This window comes from Salvelinus fontinalis, chromosome 30 (genome assembly GCF_029448725.1).
Source record: "Salvelinus fontinalis isolate EN_2023a chromosome 30, ASM2944872v1, whole genome shotgun sequence".
NCBI lineage: Eukaryota > Metazoa > Chordata > Actinopteri > Salmoniformes > Salmonidae > Salvelinus > Salvelinus fontinalis.
Window position 1 is genome coordinate 37053241 of NC_074694.1, and position 18443 is coordinate 37071683.

General features: G+C 44.7%; 1 protein-coding gene across 2 annotated transcripts in view; it reads right to left on the reverse strand.

The window, feature by feature from the left end:
* LOC129829155 (glutamate receptor ionotropic, delta-1-like) overlaps positions 1–18443 on the reverse strand; it is a 477366-nt gene that overhangs the window by 158685 nt on the left and 300238 nt on the right. For both annotated transcript variants that reach the window (XM_055890732.1, XM_055890733.1), the window contains exon 4: positions 17086–17291. In XM_055890732.1, the coding sequence (XP_055746707.1) occupies positions 17086–17291 (206 nt within the window). The remainder of the gene's footprint in view (positions 1–17085; positions 17292–18443) is intronic.

The window sequence follows — 18443 nt, forward strand, 5'->3', positions numbered from 1 at the left end:
TACGCAATTAAAAAGCAAATTCAAATTGAAACACCTATTAAAATTTGGCTAAAAATAATTGAATATGTCATTGAACCAATTGCACTTTATGGCAGCGAGGTGTGGGGTCCACTTGCAAAACAAGATTTCATCAAATGGGACAAACATCCCATTGAAACCCTGCATGCAGAGTTCTGTAAGATTCTCCTACATGTCCAGAGGAAAACTACAAACAATGCATGCAGGGCAGAATTAGGCAAATATCCACTAATAATAAAAACTCAAAAAAGAGCAATTAAGTTTTGGAAACATCTAAAATACAGTGACCCCCTCTCATATCACTACCAAGCCCTGCAATACCAAGAGCTGAGCAAAGAAAAGAGTCCCCTCATCCAGCTGGTCCTGGGGCTGAGTTCACAAACCTGTTCTACTAACACACTGAAGCCTCAGGACCAGAACATCCAATCAATCAGAATAAACCAAATTACAACACAGTCAAAACAAAACTACATTGCTTATTGGGAAACACAAGCACAAGCACAGAGCAAAATGCAGTGCTATCTGGCCCTAAATCGACAGTACACCGTGGCTAACTATTTGACTATGGTTACTGATCAAAACCTTAGAAAAACCTTGACAAAGTACAGGCTCAGTGAGCACAGCCTTGCCATTGAGAAGGGTAGACACAGGAAAACCTGGCTCCCTGTAGAGGAAAGGCTGTGCAACCACTGCACAACAGCAGAACCTGAGACGGAGCTGCATTTCCTGACAAAATGTCAAAAATATAAAACAACTAGAGAGTGCCATTTCCCCAAATTTGAAACTCTTATTCAAGGTTTCAAAGACCTCTCTGATGAAGATAGGCTACCCGTCCTGTTGGGGGAGGACGCAGAGAGCTGTGGGTTGGCAGCGCACTACATTGCTGCCTGCCATAAGTTGAGGGACAGTGTCTGACAGACCAATCAACCTGCAAATGTACTCTACTGTATGTTTATTGTTATTGTTGAATGTATGGTTATTTTGACACTTAGTTATTGTTGTTACTGTTGTCCCGTTGACCATTTTGATTCTCATTTTTATATTGTAAATAAGCTTTGGCAATATGTACATTGTTACGTCATGCCAATAAAGCAAATTGAATTGAATTGAATTGAATTGAGTCCCAGAGAGACAGTGAGAGAGGCCAGCTGAGAGAGAGATCCCAGAGAGAGAGAGAGAGTCCCAGAGAGAGAGAGAGAGTCCCAGAGAGAGAGAGAGAGTCCCAGAGAGAGAGAGAGAGTCCCCAGTGAGAGAGAGGCAGTCCAGAGAGAGCAGTGAGAGAGAGACAGTCCCAGAGAGAGAGTGAGAGTGAGAGTCCCAGAGAGAGAGAGACGTGAGAGTCCCAGACAGTGAGAGGAGAGAGAGAGAGAGAGTCCCAGAGACAGTGAGAGAGTCCCAGTGAGAGAGACAGTGAGAGATCCCAGAGAGAGAGAGAGAGAGTCCCAGAGAGAGAGAGAGAGAGAGAGAGTCCCTGAGAGAGAGTGAGAGAGTCCCAGAGAGAGAGAGAGAGAGAGTCCCAGAGAGAGACAGTGAGAGAGCCAGTGAGAGAGAGAGAGACAGTGAGAGAGAGATAGTGAGAGAGACAGTGAGAGAGATACAGTGAGAGAGAGAGAGAGAAAGTGAGAGAGAGAGTAAGACAGTGAGAGAAAGTGAGAGAGAGAGAGCAAGACAGTGAGAGAAATAGGGAAAGAAAGCGAGAGAACGAGAGTGTATGAGGGAGTGAGAGTGGGTGGAAACGGGGAAGATGAGGCTCCAGACAGAGATGGATGATACGTTGGCAGCCATGATTTTCCCCGAGAATACAGCGGAAAAAGGTACAGAGGAGATCATAATGAGGTAGAGGAGAAGAGGGCCAGCCGAGGGGCCCTCAGGACACAGGGGCCTGATAAGAGCAGACAGCCAGCTAGATAAACTCTCCATGCAGCAGGGAAACACATTCCTCATAACACAGCTGGCCTGGAGTGTTGCCTGCCCTGCCTGTCTCTTTACCCACACCCTGGCAAGCACACTATGGTCCCTACAGTATCCACAACCACCATGCCATAGGGACCACATGAACCAGGATCTGGGCTTACAGGATACATTGAATATGGCGATTCTACTTTAACACCAAGAAAACAGCCATTCAACTTGCCATTCACCAGCTTTTCATAATCTTCATCATCTCAAAATATGCTTGGTGCATACCAAAGAATGGAGTTTTATTGAGCACTTGGGCTCCCGAGTGGCGCATCGTCTAAGGCACTGCATCTCAGTGCTAGAGGTGTCGCTACAGACCCTGGTTCGATTCCAGGCTGTATCGCAACCGGCCGTGATTGGGAGTTGCATAGGGAGGCGCACAATTGGCCCAGCGTTGTCCGGGTTAGGGTTTGGCCTAAAAAAGCAACTATCGCCGTTAAGGCCAGTATGTACTTTCAAAAAAGGACCAAATAAAAAGTTACATGCCGAGAAACCGAGAAAAAAATGCCTTGTCTGGGAAGAATCGAAGTATCGTTTTTGACCAAGTGCGCATGCACCATATTCACCTCTTCTGCACCACCTGTAATATTAGTAATGGAATTCAAATACACTAAATAAAGCCTATCTGGAAATATACAATCACGGTAAAAACGTACCCTATATTGTCTACTTAATCTACTTATTGCTTTCCGTGTAGCGCGGGTGAAACCACAGATTGATATGATGTTCATACACTGTTGTAGGTGAGAAAATCAATGACCTTTCCTGCTGCTGGATCAGCTGACCTGTGAGTGGCAGTAGTTATTGATTTTATTGGAGGTGCAGAAGAGGTGGATTTGGTCAAAAACAATACTGTGATTCTTTCAGTAAAAACTCCATTATTTGGTAAATACCCAAACGCACGTTGAAATGATTAAACTTGACAATCTGGTAAATGACAAGATGAAGGGCTGCCTCCTGGGCTTAAATGAGAATCAGCATATTCAAAGTCTCCTGTAAACCCAGATTCTGGTTCAAGGGCCACACAGCCACCTTCACACCCAACTAGCAGACTCTGGATGACAGAGGAGGGGACAGAGGGGGTCCAAGTGGTCTCTCAAGCAATCATAGACACCTGCATGGTCTTGGAGTGGCTCCAGAGGCCCAGTCAGGGGTACGCTGAGGTAAGCTGAGGTGATACTGAGAATTGTAAATCATCCACTGACAGGCTGACACTACTCATACCACCATGAAGTCTATGGTGCTTACTCAGCAAACCGCTGTAAAGTACCATAGCAGTGCCGTACCGAAACTTCCACATTAGTACCAATCAATTGTCTCTGGCATTGTCATCCTCCTCATCATCATTATCATCATTATTATCATCACCAATCTCATCATCGCCATCATGTTCACCGTTATCCTCATATTCATCATCGTCTTCCTCATCAAATCCTCCTCATCATCATCATCATCATCTCTATAGCACTGGCAGGTTGTCGGCATCAGATAATACGTGCAGCAACACAGCGAAAAGGGGAAAAAACAGATTCGTTACTTAAACAGATCTCTTGATCTGACCATTTCGAAGTGATGACATTTGGCTCGCTTAACTCAACCTCCCTCTTTCACAGCCTCGCTTTGTCGTTCTCAGCATTTCAGGCCGACTCCAGACAAAGCCAGCTTCCGAAGAGTGACACCACCTGTGTCACGGCTGTGCTTGCAAGCGCGGCATTGCGGGCAATGGAGGCCATCTCTCACGCGGACGCCACATTGCATATCGTCCTTAATAGATTGGCTTAGCCACGTACACATGTGCTCACTGTTTCCCCATGTCATTGCCCCCAGCGGGACACAGTGAGCCCTCTTTGGATAATGACATTCAGATTGATGTAATCCGAGGCCAAGGGAAGGCCATTAGCTGGCCTGATCTAATGGAACCTCCTATCCTTTTTAATCACAGTAGGGGGAGAGTTTTCTCTATGCTTAAAATTCCACTCGGAAAAAAAACCTAGCGGACGTGCATAATTATTCCTGGCCACACTCGTTTGCTCCTGCAGGGGAATGTGGCAGTGATGGATACTGGTGGCAGTAGGTGGGTGGGTAGTGTGTGTGTGTGGGGGGGGGGGCAGCAACAGGCAGGAGTGACTCACAGCACGTTGTGTCTCCCTCCCCGCAGAGGGAGTGCTGAGCTGGGCTTCTGGTTGGGGTGGTGGTGGTGTTGATGTTGGTGGTTCCAATTTCTCACCTAGGACACTCTGGGCATAGCTCTCTGTACTGGCCACAAGGATGAGAAGTGGAGGGATCTGTATGATGTAAAAGTGTAACAGTCTGGATTCACAGTGGGAAGAAGCAGCGGAGAGGGAGAAGTTCTGTAGTGATGGTTGGAAGAACCCCTGCATCTCTGCCAGGGTGACCCTGTGTGATTAATATAGTCCAACTTTCTACAGCTGCTAATAAGCCCCATCCCAGCTCACTCCCAGCCCTTAAACTCTCCCATGGTAGGCAGTGAACCAGCAATCCTGGCCCTGTCACACCCCATCTTGTCCTTAGGGAGTGGCTAGCGGGAGCTCCCCGTCACTTCCCTTCCAGCCCCCCCCCCCCCCCCCGAACCACACCCATCGATTTTTCTTTGATAAATGTATCTACACTCAAGCTGGGTGATGTTAGTGAAACGTCCACATATAGTCTAAACCTGTCGGGATATAAGTAGGTCTGGGATTTGTCCCCCGAGAAATCTGTAACAGCGGACATAAGAGGACACGAGACAAAACAAGCCAGTTACAGAACATTGTGTCGTATGAAAGCTGAGCTGACTGAACACCAGGCATTCAACAAGCAGTTAATACCGTCTCCATGGTAACATGTCTTTATTCATGACAAGACGAAATGTTGAAACTAAGTTGCAAGCTGCTTTCGTAGCAAGTTGTTGTAAAACACATTCCAGACACTGGTTCTTGCCAGTGTTGTAAACAATCTTTCAGGGAGAATTGCTATTGACTCCTTGATTTCTCGGTAGAAGTCTCAAAATAATTTTTTGCTATTGCCGCGACGACGTCACAGCACCAATTTGCCTTGCTGCAGCACAGCTGTGGTCCCCAATGTAGTGTTTACTACGTCCCCTCCCCTTCTGCTTATCTGCCTTTGTGTGCACCGTTGTTGTGACTTATTTTTGCGGCAGAATTGACTGGGAAATGTTGCTAAATGCTATCAAAACCATAAAAGTTGGTGGCAAAAGGCAGCCTGAAATGTAGCTGAATTTGTCGCTAGCCCCTTTATGACTAATAGTCACTGAATGGGTCTGAAAACTCACTGAATATAGCAACAAAGTCATGAAATTGGCAACACTGGTAATTTGTAATTGTAATTTGACAGAGAAATATCAGCTAGATAGGCTAGCCAGCTGCAGCTATCCCCAAGCTAGCCTACACTAGCTTTCGTGTGCTTTAGCCTACACATAGAACTGAATTAGCTGACCATCTCAAGATGGCGAGTCAGTCAGGAGGGGAAAAGTCCTCAAGTTCAAAACTTCTCTCCATTGCAAAGTTAGCTTAGCTTAGCCCACTGTCACTTCTGACTACTGCTCTTGTTTCTTGTGATTGAATGGCAAAGACACACCCAAATCAAACCACACCCCCAAGACAACTCTAATTTGGTTCAGTCATGGCCGCTAGCATTTCTAAATGGGCACGCTAAGAAACAAGGCCAAATCAGGCAATTCAGTTCCCCTTTGACCCTCTTAAGTTCATTTAAGTTAATGCCTTCCGCATCTGCGGAGGAAGGTGGCCAAGCTACAGCAGTGTTTGTCAGACCATGAGACATCCTGAAAATCGAAACACGTGTAGCGTCCAAAACGGTTTGGCCCACATACTACTATGGCTAGAGAAAGATGAAGCTCTCACGAACACGTACATGTTGGTTGTTTGGCTAGAACGCTCACAAGCTTCACAAACTACGCATGAAGGCTGCCCGGTTAGCAGTTAAACAAATGAATGGAAGTACTGTACATGGAATTAGTTTAGTACTTAAATAAAGGGCTTTTTTTATAGTTTCCTGATATTTTTATATCTCTCAGATATAGGACAGCATTTAAAAACAAACTTCCTTTAGATTTATTTTTTACTATCTGTTTTTCCATTTATGAATATGTTATTCAATGTGATTCTATGGGCTAATAGCAGTAAGGCCAAATTAAATATTCAAAAATTTTGGCGGATAAATAAAGGGGTCTAAATTTCCAAATCAAATATCTAAATGATCCTTGCTATGACCATCTTAAAACAACCCCCCCCCCCCCCCAAATACCCCCTGCTTAGACTCTAGAGGGTTTTAAAGAACAGTGTACTGTACACAATGGGGATCTAGGGTATTGCATCAATAATTCAAGAGTTAATAGTGACACATTTCTTTCTAGTTTGTGCTCTCAACATGTTGACATGTTCCTCACTTCGAATGCATGTTCTTACTAAACCGACAAGAGTGAAGCTTTTTGGCTGTTACACTATTCCCTGGTGTCAGCTACATCGTTAGACTCAGCACTTTCACTGTAGCTAGCTCGGCATTTCACTTTGTCAGCACTCAAGGATTTGAGCTTTAAGCCTGATGACACCCTCTTCTGTTCAAGCCAGCTGCAGCTGTTATCATATACGCTGCCATATTGCTTTTTATTAGAGTTAAGTCAGTTGACAAGCGCTCGTGGAGGAAGTAGGGATAGGCACCCAGCAAGGAACATAGAACATTCAGACAGACGCCTTAGAACAAACGAAAACAGAGCCTCTGTGTGTGTGTGTGTGTGCCTTGTGTATACAAGTGTGTGTTTCTATATGTGTATGTGTGTGTGTGTGTGTGTGTATACCTGCGTGTATGCCTTTGCATGCCCTTGCATGGTGTTTGTGATGTTTGCATGGCGTCTGTGATGATGGGAACATCGGATATATCGATGGGTCCTGATGAAGAACTCCCGGCTTGTCTGACAGACTGACGTTCTCCCTGCTGTACCATCGGTGGGCCCTCTGCTCAAGCCATACTGACTTTTCAAACTGCCTCGACTCCAATCGTTTTGAATCTTTAATTTGATGTTCATGGATGAATGATGTACATGGTTAACAAGAGGAACACAATGGAAATACGTTTCTATACTTTTTTGTGTTATCCTCAAAATTGTACATTTTATTTTATTGTCATATTAATCATACATATACAAAAGTATGTGGACACCCATTCAAATTTGTGGATTTGGCTATTTCAGCCACACCCGTTGCTGACAGGTGTATAAACTGAAGCGCACCGCCATGCAATCTCCATAGACAAACATTGGCAGTAGAATGGCCTTACGGAAGAGCTCAGTGACTTTCAACATGGCACCGTCATAGGAAGCCAACTTTCCAACAAGTCAGTTCGTCAAATTTCTGCCCTGCTAGAGCTTCCCCGGTCAGTTGTAAGTGCTGTTATTGTGAAGTGGAAACATCTGGGAGCAACAACGGCTCAGCCGCGAAGTGGTAGGCCACACAAGCTCACAGAACGGGACCGCCGAGTGCTGAAGCGCGTAGCGCTTCATGAAATGGGTGTCCATCACCGCGCGCAATGTCAAGCGTCGGCTGGATCGGTGTAAAGCTCGCCGCCATTGGACTCCGGAGCAGTGGAAACGCGTTCTCGCTATGCAGACAAGTGTTAGGGTTTAAGATTAGACTTGTCAGGCCTGTGAGTGATAGAACAACAATGTATTTTATCAGTGGCAGCACAAGAAATCACGTATCTCCGCAGGTGACGAATGATACAGTCTCAAACAGCACATCCATTTGATATCTGTGCCAAGGTAAATGGCATACAAATCCCCTTACAATCACCATTCAGCTCAGTAAACCATCACAGCACTATCATGCAGTGTACGAGCCATAAAGTAAATCACATTTGAGCAGGACTCATTAGAAGCCGGTATAAGGACCGGGCTTGGACACGGCTCCTGTGTAAATGACAACACATGACACCTTGTAAACAGAGCAGGATTAGAGGATTCTTGAAGACAGGGTGTTTCTTCGAAGTTTCATCCCCCCTGCACGATGCTCTTAATCATTGTTAATCACGGGATTTGTCTCCCATCAAATAAGTCCTTGCTGGCACAGTAGGACAGCATAAGTAATGAGGCAGGACATGTGTGAGGGAAAGGAGAGGAGAGAGGATGAGGAGAGGGAGAGAGAGAGGGAGAGAGAGAGAGGGAGAGAGAGAGAGAGCTGAGACGATGGTAGTTGGCTTGGCTGGGATTCATGCTTAAAAAGGGCAAGTCATCTGTGATACTTCTATGTAGATCTGAAGTGTGATTTATTTAACGGATAATGCAGACAAGCTGGTGTTTCGAGGATATATTGGCACGGGTCAAGGGAGACAAGGTCAAGGGACGGCAAACCATGCCAATACATCCTCCAAACACCGGCTTCCAGGGCATTATCACTTTTATACAACGGGTTACTAACATATTCAAATAATGACATGTTCATCAACAAAAAAAATGTTGATTTATTTATTTATACTCTTTCATCCTGACAAAAGATATAGTCCCGACACAAATCGAGGGTTGCTACCCAAGCCGGCTGGTAGTTCTCGTTCTATCGGTTCGGGTGCTAGCTAGCCAACTACGGCTAACTTAATGTCACGTCAAAATGTGCAGCCAGAAAAACAACAAAGTAGCTGCATTTGCATTTGCTTAAGCTGTTTTCTAGAGACATTTGGATACATCCATAACAATGGGCTAATGGGGAGCGATTTCACATGGCATAGAAAATGTGCTCACTCGTCAGGACACTGTTGTTCAGAGGACCTAGCCAACAACACAGCTAACAACACAACCACTTCAAACTAAAGCTAGAAAGACTGCAAACTAGCTGCACTTTGTTTCTTTTTCAATTGACATTTCTTTGTATATATCCATAAAAATGATGCCAGCTGATTCATGATTTCGACTGGCTGATAAACGCTGCCTGCCTGTCTGTCTCGTCCCGACTGTCACGTTCCTGACCGGTTTTCTCTTGTTTTTGTATGTGTTTAGTTGGTCAGGGCGTGAGTTGGGGTGGGCATTCTATGTATTGTGTTTCTATGTTGGGTTTAATGTGTTGCCTGATATGGTTCTAAATTAGAGGCAGGTGTTTGACGTTTCCTCTGATTGAGAACCATATTAAGGTAGGCTGTTCTCACTGTTTGTTTGTGGGTGGTTGTCTTCCGTGTCTGTGTATGTGCACCACACGGGACTGTTTCGTTTTGTCGTTCGTGTATGTAGTCTGTTCCTGTTCGTGCGTTCTTCGTCATTTTGTAAGTTCTCAAGTCCAGGTCTGTCTACATCGTTTATTTGTTTTGTAGTTTGCTGAAGTGTTTTCGTCTTTCGTCTTTACTTTAATAAACATCATTATGTCAGAAAACTATCACGCTGCGCATTGGTCCTCTGATCCTTCTCGCCTCTCCTCGTCTGAGGAGGAGGACGAAGTAGACGATCGTTACACCGACACCCGACACGTTCATTACTATGGGACATTTGAATATCGAAACGATGTTGGAAATTTCGGCGAAACAGACAACAAGGTTTATACAAATCTCCGCTGTTGAAAACTAAATGTTAGTCTAAAAGAAATATGAGATAATGTCTAGATGCTTTTTATAGTGGAGATCAAGTTTATGAAGTGCCTGGCTGGGCTGACGAGACAGTGGATTGCGCAGTCAGATGGAACAGAGTAATGTCATAGAGATAACCGGTGACTTGTGGAAAAGACACTGGCTGGAATGCAGTTTGAACCAATCAGCATTCAGGATTAGACCCACCCGTTATATAAATACAATTAACATATGGACTGTATGTCCTGTACATAATTGTGTACTTGTGTTCCATACAAAATGCTTCTTAATTTACATACAACAGCAATGAGGCAAGTATCTCCCATTACCATTACAACTTCTTGGAAGGATGGTGCAAGCCTGAAGTCAATATACACTACATTCAGTTGGGCACAACTAGAAATAATTTATTACAGAGAGAGCATCATTTCATGTCGGTGATAGATGTTCATGGTACTTGAAATGCAATAATTTGATCTCTTATCCAAAAGTAGCCCCCGGATAGCCTATTTTCTGATTGCGGAACATTACCCCTTACTTAAAGAGGCTAAGTGCAGAGAAGCCTGTCTTGATAGATATTCAGGGTTGCTGGGATACAGGGCTGCTGTAGTCACTGTGTTGTTCAAGATTGGCAAATGACTCACACTTTTGACAAACCAAAAATTAATGGCAATCATAAAGTTCTGTCAATATTTTGGAAATCGAACTTAAATGATTGAATCCCATTGGGAACTTTTGGCGAATTGCACACAGGCCCAAGGTGTCTTGACCAAGAAATACACATTTGTATAAGAAGAATTTGTGATGCAACTGGCCTGAAATGGACTTTTATCACCAAATTTCAGCCTCTATACCCAAATTAAGTCGAGCCAGAATGAATGACCTCCCTTGACAAAAAGGTGTACTGTACAAAAAAAAAAAAAAAAAAAAAGAAGCAAATCCTTGTGTGTTGTTTGATGGTGTGTTTGCGAGCGTGTGTGCGTGCACATGTTTGAGCCCGACTGCGTGTATGAGTGTCGTGTGTGTGCCACAGCTCTCTGACCTTCCTTTAATCACTCCCCATGCTTAAAAAAAAATCTCTCTCACCCCAACCCCTGTTCTCTCTCCTCCTGCTGCTGGGTTGGCAAATGAGAAACCTGCCATTCTGTCATTTACCGTGTACACAAACACACACACGCACGCACTGTCCCTCCACCCACACACACAGAACCTCCCCTCCCTCACCCACACACACAGCTCTCCACATGCTCCTCACCCCCCTCCTCAGGAGGTGGAACCTTGCCCACCACGTGTCATCCGTCATCTCCTGGCTGCCTGATGGGCGATGCCATTCAATCTGTCTTCCCTAGCCACGACAGCCCCAGCCCGACCCAGCCTCCCTCTCACCTCAGCGGGCAGAAAAAACACGGGGAAAAAGAGGAGGAAGACTGGCAGAATGAGGATTGATGGAACACCCTGACAGTGTCCCAACTGACACCCTCTTCCCAGAGCCTATAGGGCTCTGCCCAAAGTAGTGCACTATATAGGGAATAGGGACGTACACCTTCAGTGACTGGGGTCTGGCAGGGCCCTACCAGGGAACAGCGTTGGGAATAAACGAACGATGTCACTTCACAATCAGAGGCCTTGGTAAGTCTGGAGGCAGCACTGCGATGAGCTGAGCATCTGCACAGTGTGAATGTTAGGTAAAATTCACAGACTCCGCAGGAGAGAGAGGGGACCGAGAAGAGAGAGAGGAGCGAAAACACAGTGTTGTACTGGTGGAACTGCACTAGAATGTGTGTTTAGCAAGGGGTTTATCCATCCTTATCGTGGCTTCCATCCTTCTATTAACTTTCCATCCACCCACCTATCCCTCCATCCTCCACTTGGGCCCTAAAACAACAGCTGTGTAACAGCTCTGCAGGTGAGATAGGTCCTGGTGCATGAGTATTTTATGTAAATTGTGTGAACCCATATCCTTGCCAGTTCTACCGATAGAACGTCTCTCAAACAACCTCGGATGTCTCTATTGAAGATCTACGCACAGACGCGGATTGTCATGTACCATAGGCCTTGACTCGAGAAAAAGACAAGATTACAAGTTCTGTATAACTCTGTACAGTAAACCACACTGAGCTCTTAAAACCCGAGCGCATTAGTAGATCGCCATCTCTTACTGACGACATACGGCTGTAGTTCTACTTGGGATTTCAGTGTGTCTGAAAAGAGAGCACACTCCCACATCAGAGATGCCAAAACAGCATCCACTGGCTACCACATCCAGCAGCTAGCAGAGAGGAAACGTGAATATTTCAGCGCCAAATGATTTTACATTTTACATTTACATTTATTACATTTACATGATTCAAGTCACCTAGTCCTTTTCATCATTGTTTAAAGTAAGTGCACACGTTCAATGTTGACCTCCTCTCCCCTGGAGTGGGAAAGAAAGAAAAACAACTGAACGAGGCAAAACGGAAACTGGGTGTGAATGCTAACAACTGAGGAGAAGCCGCTGACTAAAAGGAGACAATTGCAGGCATTTGGTTAATCACTGCTGCAATCCTTCTCTTCTGTGGACATCACTCGTTCTTCCTGACAAAGGTATACTCTGGTATCTCTTCTAGGAGCAGCAGGGCTTCCTCTCCTCTCATGTACAGCACAGTTGCTGAAGACTCTTCACCGAGTGTTAGAACTGAAAGCCTGAGTGTGTGGCTTTGGTGTGTGTGCGTGGGCGTGGGAGCAGCCTGAATCTTGACTGAAGGGAGACACAGTGGGGGTCCTGGGTACCTAAGAGGGGGGGGTGGGGGCAGTGCCATGGTTCTTGCTGTGCCTTTAACAGACGCTGTCTGCATTTAGTCACAGCATTTACCACTCACAAAAAGAGATAGCAAAGGCGCAGGAGATAAAAGAGTGCCACAAATTTCACAGCACCGTGTGGATTACCTCTGCACCAGCCTCTCTCTCTCAGGTTGATTGGTCTGTCAGACACTGTCCCTCAACTTATGGCAGGCAGCAATGTAGTGCGCTGCCAACCCACAGCTCTCGGCGTCCTCCCCCAACAGGCTAGCCTCATCAGAGAGGTCTTCGAAACCTTGAATAAGGGTTTCAAATTTGGGAAAATGACACTCTCTAATTGTTTTATATTTTTGACATTTTGTCAGAAAATGCAGCTCCGTCTCAGGTTCTGCTGTTGTGCAGTGGTTGCACAGCCTTTCCTCTACAGGGATGCCAGGTTTTCCTGTGTCTACCCTTCTCAATGGCAAGGCTTTGCTCACTGAGCCTGTACTTTGTCAAGGTTTTTCTAAGGTTTTGATCAGTAACCATGGTCAAATATTTAGCCACGGTGTACTGTCGATTTAGGGCCAGATAGCACTGCATTTTGCTTTGTGTTTGTGCTTGTGTTTCCCAATAAGCAATGTAGTTTTGTTTTGACTGTGTTGTAATTTCGTTTATCCTGATTGATTGGATGTTCTGGTCCTGAGGCTTCAGTGTGTTAGTAGAACAGGTTTGTGAACTCAGCCCCAGGACCAGCTGGATGAGGGGGCTATTTTCTTTGCTCAGCTGTTGGCATTGCAGGGCTTGGTAGTGATATGAGAGGGGGTCACTGTATGTTAGATGTTTCCAAAACTTAATTGCTCTTTTTTGAGTTTTTATTATTAGTGGATATTTGCCTAATCTCTCTCTCTCTCTCTCTCTCTCTCTCTCTCTCTCTCTCTCTCTCTCTCTCTCTCTCTCTCTCTCTCTCTCTCTCTCTCTCTCTCTCTCTCTCTCTCTCTCTCTCTCTCTCTCTCTCTCTCTCTCTCTCTCTCTCTCTCTCTCTCTCTCTCTCTCTCTCTCTCTCTCTCTCTCTCTCTCTCTCTCTCTACCACAGCTGTATTGTTTGGAAAAGGGAAGAAAGATCACACATATCTCCTCTCAGCCACTCTAGCTTGAATCAGAGACTCAGCAAGGTAGTCTGTGTGAGACACATGAGCGTGGAGTCTGGAATCATAGTTTATTGAATCACAAGTGGACGTGAATGGCGCATTTACGCTTGAAAGCTAAAAAAAACATTTCCTTGTCACACCTCAAAAGGACTCTTACCACATTAATGTTCTTAAAGAGGTAATTCACCCTGTGCTTTTAATATGCCAAATAATTGTACGTATAGGTGGCCCCAGGAATCAAACCCACAATCCTGGTGTCTCAAGCACCATGTTCTACCAACTGAGCCATACAGGACCACAAACATGGTGGGTGAGCCATGTCCTCTTACCCTAGCCTGTCGGTTAGTGCTCATTTGCCGTAGTCACACGAGGGAACAAAACAGCCCAGACATGGAAAACAGAATCCATCATCAAAGCAGACACCTGGCTATTCCTGTACACAGTGGCTCACCACCCCGTCACGTGTACACATAGATTTCCACTCAGTAGTGCTGAACACCGAGGCAATTTTTAAGTGCTTGCTGACAAAACCCTTTATCAGTTCTATTATTATTTGTGAGATACAACCTCTAAATCAAACAAACCGTTCCGTGTGCCGTCCTCAATCAAAATGAAATAAAAAGTCAACGATTTCCCTTGAGCAAGCGTGTCACGATGTGTCATATAAATTACATAAAGGCATCCATTATCTGGAGACATCCACGCCACACTGAACCAGGGACTCGTGAAGAGACCGAGGCAGGGACTGAGACTGAGATAGAGACAAGCTGTGGTGTCATCGTAGTGTGTGTGTGTGTGTGTGTGTGTGTGTGTGTGTGTGTGTGTGTGTGTGTTTGTGTGTGTGTGTGTGTGTGTGCTCCTGTGGTGTGGTTGTGCGTTTATACTCTCTTTCCATCCCTGACCACACATTCTCCGACAGAGCTACTGCAGGATCAGACCTTCAGGGTGTTACTTCTCCTTATACTAAACGTCCAACTGCCCAACAGCCACTTGAAGTCAGGCGGCGGCAGTGTGGGATTGCAGAAAGAAACTGCCAGAATATCTCTTTGAAAAGTACCTTGAATTTTTTGTCTCATGTCTAATCAAGTGAGAGTGCTCACCTGTCATCTCTGACAGCTACAACAAGACAGGCTGCCGCGTCATTTTATTCCTCAGACGGCCAACCGGCTGCATCTCGCCCACCAGCACCCTGGCTATACTTCACCAAAAGGCCACAGGAGAAGGAAAAGGAAATAACTCTCAATAACACACTTGGCCAACAGAGCTGTATGAGTAACTACATCATGACCTGCACACCTTAGGGATTGGAGCGGAGCAAGAGGCCTTAACACTCTAAGCATCCTACATGAAATAATAATATGGTATACTATGGTATAAATACTGTAGTATTCACTGTAGTGTTTTTTCAGACTTTACTGTACTGTTCACTGACTAAAGTCAGAAAAAGAAATGACACTGAAAACTGTAGTATTTAGATTTAACTATAGTAGAACTACTGTACTAGTAAAATAAACCTGTAGTACATAGCATGGTAATTAATTTAGTGTTTTTGTGGATTGTAGTACACAGACATATTTCCTGTAGTGTTTTTGCAGACTGTAATATGTTGTCGTATTTACTGTAGTGTTTGTATGGACATTACTGTAGTATTTACTACAGTATAGTGTTTCTATTTTATTATCTTTGACATACTGTAGAAGTGGAGGCTTTCTCCTTCATGAAACCTACTGGAGAAATTGGAAAAGAACACATTTTCCATAACCTGTAGGTAATGAGGACTGGGGTCTGAAATGGATAGTTCAGCACTTCTCTTTTTTCTATTCCATGTAGGAACACAATATGGTATATAGTTGGCATGGAAGTTTGTCATGTACAATATGGGTGGCACAAATTGCGATATGGTGGAAGGGGAATGGACAGGTACTTTACTGTCATTTTTACTATGGTAAAAAAAAGTGTATTGTTATTGCAGACAATATTGCTGTATTTACGAGAGTTTTTTTTTGTGTGAATAATACTATAATACTGTAGTGTAATATTCTACAATATACTACAGTAAGTACTGTAGTATTCTATAGTAATCCGTAGCATTTTTTCATGTGGAAAGTTGAAGTCAAAATCACTTGTCGATCCAGGACAATGCCAGTGGTGCAGCACTCAACAGTCGTCACTAATAAACAAGTCCACATCTCCCCTCCAACCAAAAGACAGACAGTCTGTCTGTTTGTCTGTCCGTCTGTCTTTCTGGAGGCTGGACGGAATAGATGTAAGAACACCAGACTCCAGCCAGAGTTATTTTACAGTATGGAACAGCGTGTCTGGTTTACAGAGCAGTACAGCTAATTCAAATATTCACAAGCATTTCCCGGTAGAGGCAGAGTAGCAATGGGAGTCGGAGTATGACGAGGCATTAAAGATTAAAGCAGGTAGCTGCCACCGGCGCCCAGTTTGACTGACGTTCCAAAGAGAATGCAGCTGCCGAGTCAGAGGTGCCACGGTTACACCTTCTTCTCTCATTGCCTGCTAAAATTAAAACTTCTAAAAATACAGCCTGCCTGGGCTGAGGCTCGGAGAACTGACTCATCCATATGCATGAGAACGGTGTTCCTTCTCCACTCTGTCTGTTAGTTGTGGACGGGCCGTCTGCTCTGCTTTGCGGTGCTGAGCCTGAGTCCCAAGACATCTCCAGGACAACTGACAGACTGAGCTATTAGGAGGCATGTGTAATGTCTAATGATAGACAATGCCCCCAGACCGTATGTTGACCAGGCGGGAATTCTAGAGGGGGAATGTCAGGATGATCACAATCGTCTTGAAGAACCATCTGGCCTAAATGGCCATGAACTCATTTAATCTACAGCCAGAAGAGGACTGGCCACCCCTCGGAGCCTGGCTCCTCTCTAGGTTTCTTCCTACAGTAGATTCCTGCCACTGTAGTGAGTTTTTTTCTAGCCACTGTGCTTCTGAATCTGCATTGCTTGCTCTTTGGGGTTTTAGGCTGGTTATCTGTATTGCACTTTGTGACAACTGCTGATGTAAAAAGGGATTTAGGACATACATTTGATTGGTTGATTCATTGATTGACAATGTCTCTTGGAGGTCAACACTATTTGTCTGATAAGTATTGGATGTATAGGCTAGTTGGTGTAAGGCTATGTCTGGGGGTGTTTCTGTTTGTGTGCACAGAGCATGTAAAGTACATGTGCGTACTGTGTGTGTGCTCACACGTGTGTGTGTGCTCACACGTGTGTGTGTGTGTGTGTGTGTGTGTGTGTGTGTGTGTGTGTGTGTGTGTGTGTGTGTGTGTGTGTGTGTGTGTGTGTGTGTGTGTGTGTGTGTGTGTGTGTGTGTGTGTGTGTGTGTGTGTGTGTGTGCGTGTGCTCACACATTTTTTTTAATATTTCTTTTTATTTAACCTTCATTTAACTTGGCAAATCAGTTAAGAACAAATTCTTATTTACAATGATGGCCAAACCTGGACGACACTGGGCCAATTGTGCACCACCCTATGGGACTCCCAAACACGGCCACATGTGACGCAGCCTGGATTTGTGTGTGTTCAAGTGCACCCACGACTATGTACATGTGGTTATACCTAGGCCTAAATTCTCTCACTTACCTGTTGGATGAAGGCCTCTGCTCCTCGGGGGCTGAGCAGCAGGATGGCCCGTCTCAGCGTGTCCCTGTAACGGTTGAGCTCCTCTGTCCTCATGGTGTTGAAGAGGTTCGAGAAGACCTTACTGATGTTCCTGTCCACTCTCTGTAGAGATACGTCCAGCCCCTGCCGAGATGTCTGGTCCAGGAAACTCTGTAGGCCACGGATATCTGAGGAGAGGACGAGGGTGAGTGGGGTTAGACTAACTGGACTCGGAAACCCCTCTAACGTCCTGCAGAGCCCTCTGAGTACATCAAACATACCGCATAATTATGGCCCACAGCATCCATTGCACTTTTTACTCAGATTCCATCTCTCAATAGCATCATTTGACTAAATGTAATATTTCCACTGTGATTGCTAGCCCGTGGTGGCATATTTGAAACCCACGACTAGAATATACAAATAATGAATTCTCGACATGCTGACAGGACTGTCATTAAGATAAACGCACACACAACAAACACACGGATTTGAGATGCAACCACAAAGACCAGGAAATGACGTAGTAAGCGGTAACGTGGTAGGACACAGCTTGTCCCATGAATTAAACGTAAAACTGAGGATTAGCTGATAACTAAAAACATATATAGTGAACCTGAAACTATTTCTTGATCAACACATTGATATGCTCGAACAACAATCATACACATCAAAGCGAACAAGATCTGTTCTCTCCTTGAGCAAAACTTAAGGGAAGCCTCCAACTAAACATCCGTATGTAACAATGGAAGAGGTTTTTACAACAATGTCAGCAGAAGATAGGGCATTGCTGACAAGCATGAACAAACATTTGAAAAAGCTGAATTTATATCCTGGGTTAATGGAGGAGGTCGAGGCCCTCAAATCAGGAATGGATTACAGCAATAAAATGGAAGAAATACGAGCTGAAAATAAGATATTGAAAACAACCGCGGACTCCCTATAAGCCACTACGGAGAGGCTATGGTATGATAATAACACAATGAAAGCAGAATGACTTGATCTGAAGTGCAGATGTATGAATAATAATATTGTTATGATGGGAATAAAGGAGGATGAAAATGAAAACTATCTGGCCACTGAGGATAAAGTCAAGGTTTCCATGAAACTTAATCTCAAGATAACGGACGAACAGGTGGATACAATTGATTTTCAATGGGCTCATCATTTCGGTGGCAGAGGGGAGGGAAGACCCGGTCCATTCTCCATTAATGAACAATTTCTCCACTAAATAGTGGAGAGAACGTGCCCTGTAGCCCACTTTTCAAAAGGCTCCGAGCAGAGAAGCAGAATGTTTGTCTTGTAGTCGATAAGTTGTACGTAAACAACCAATTCTTCAA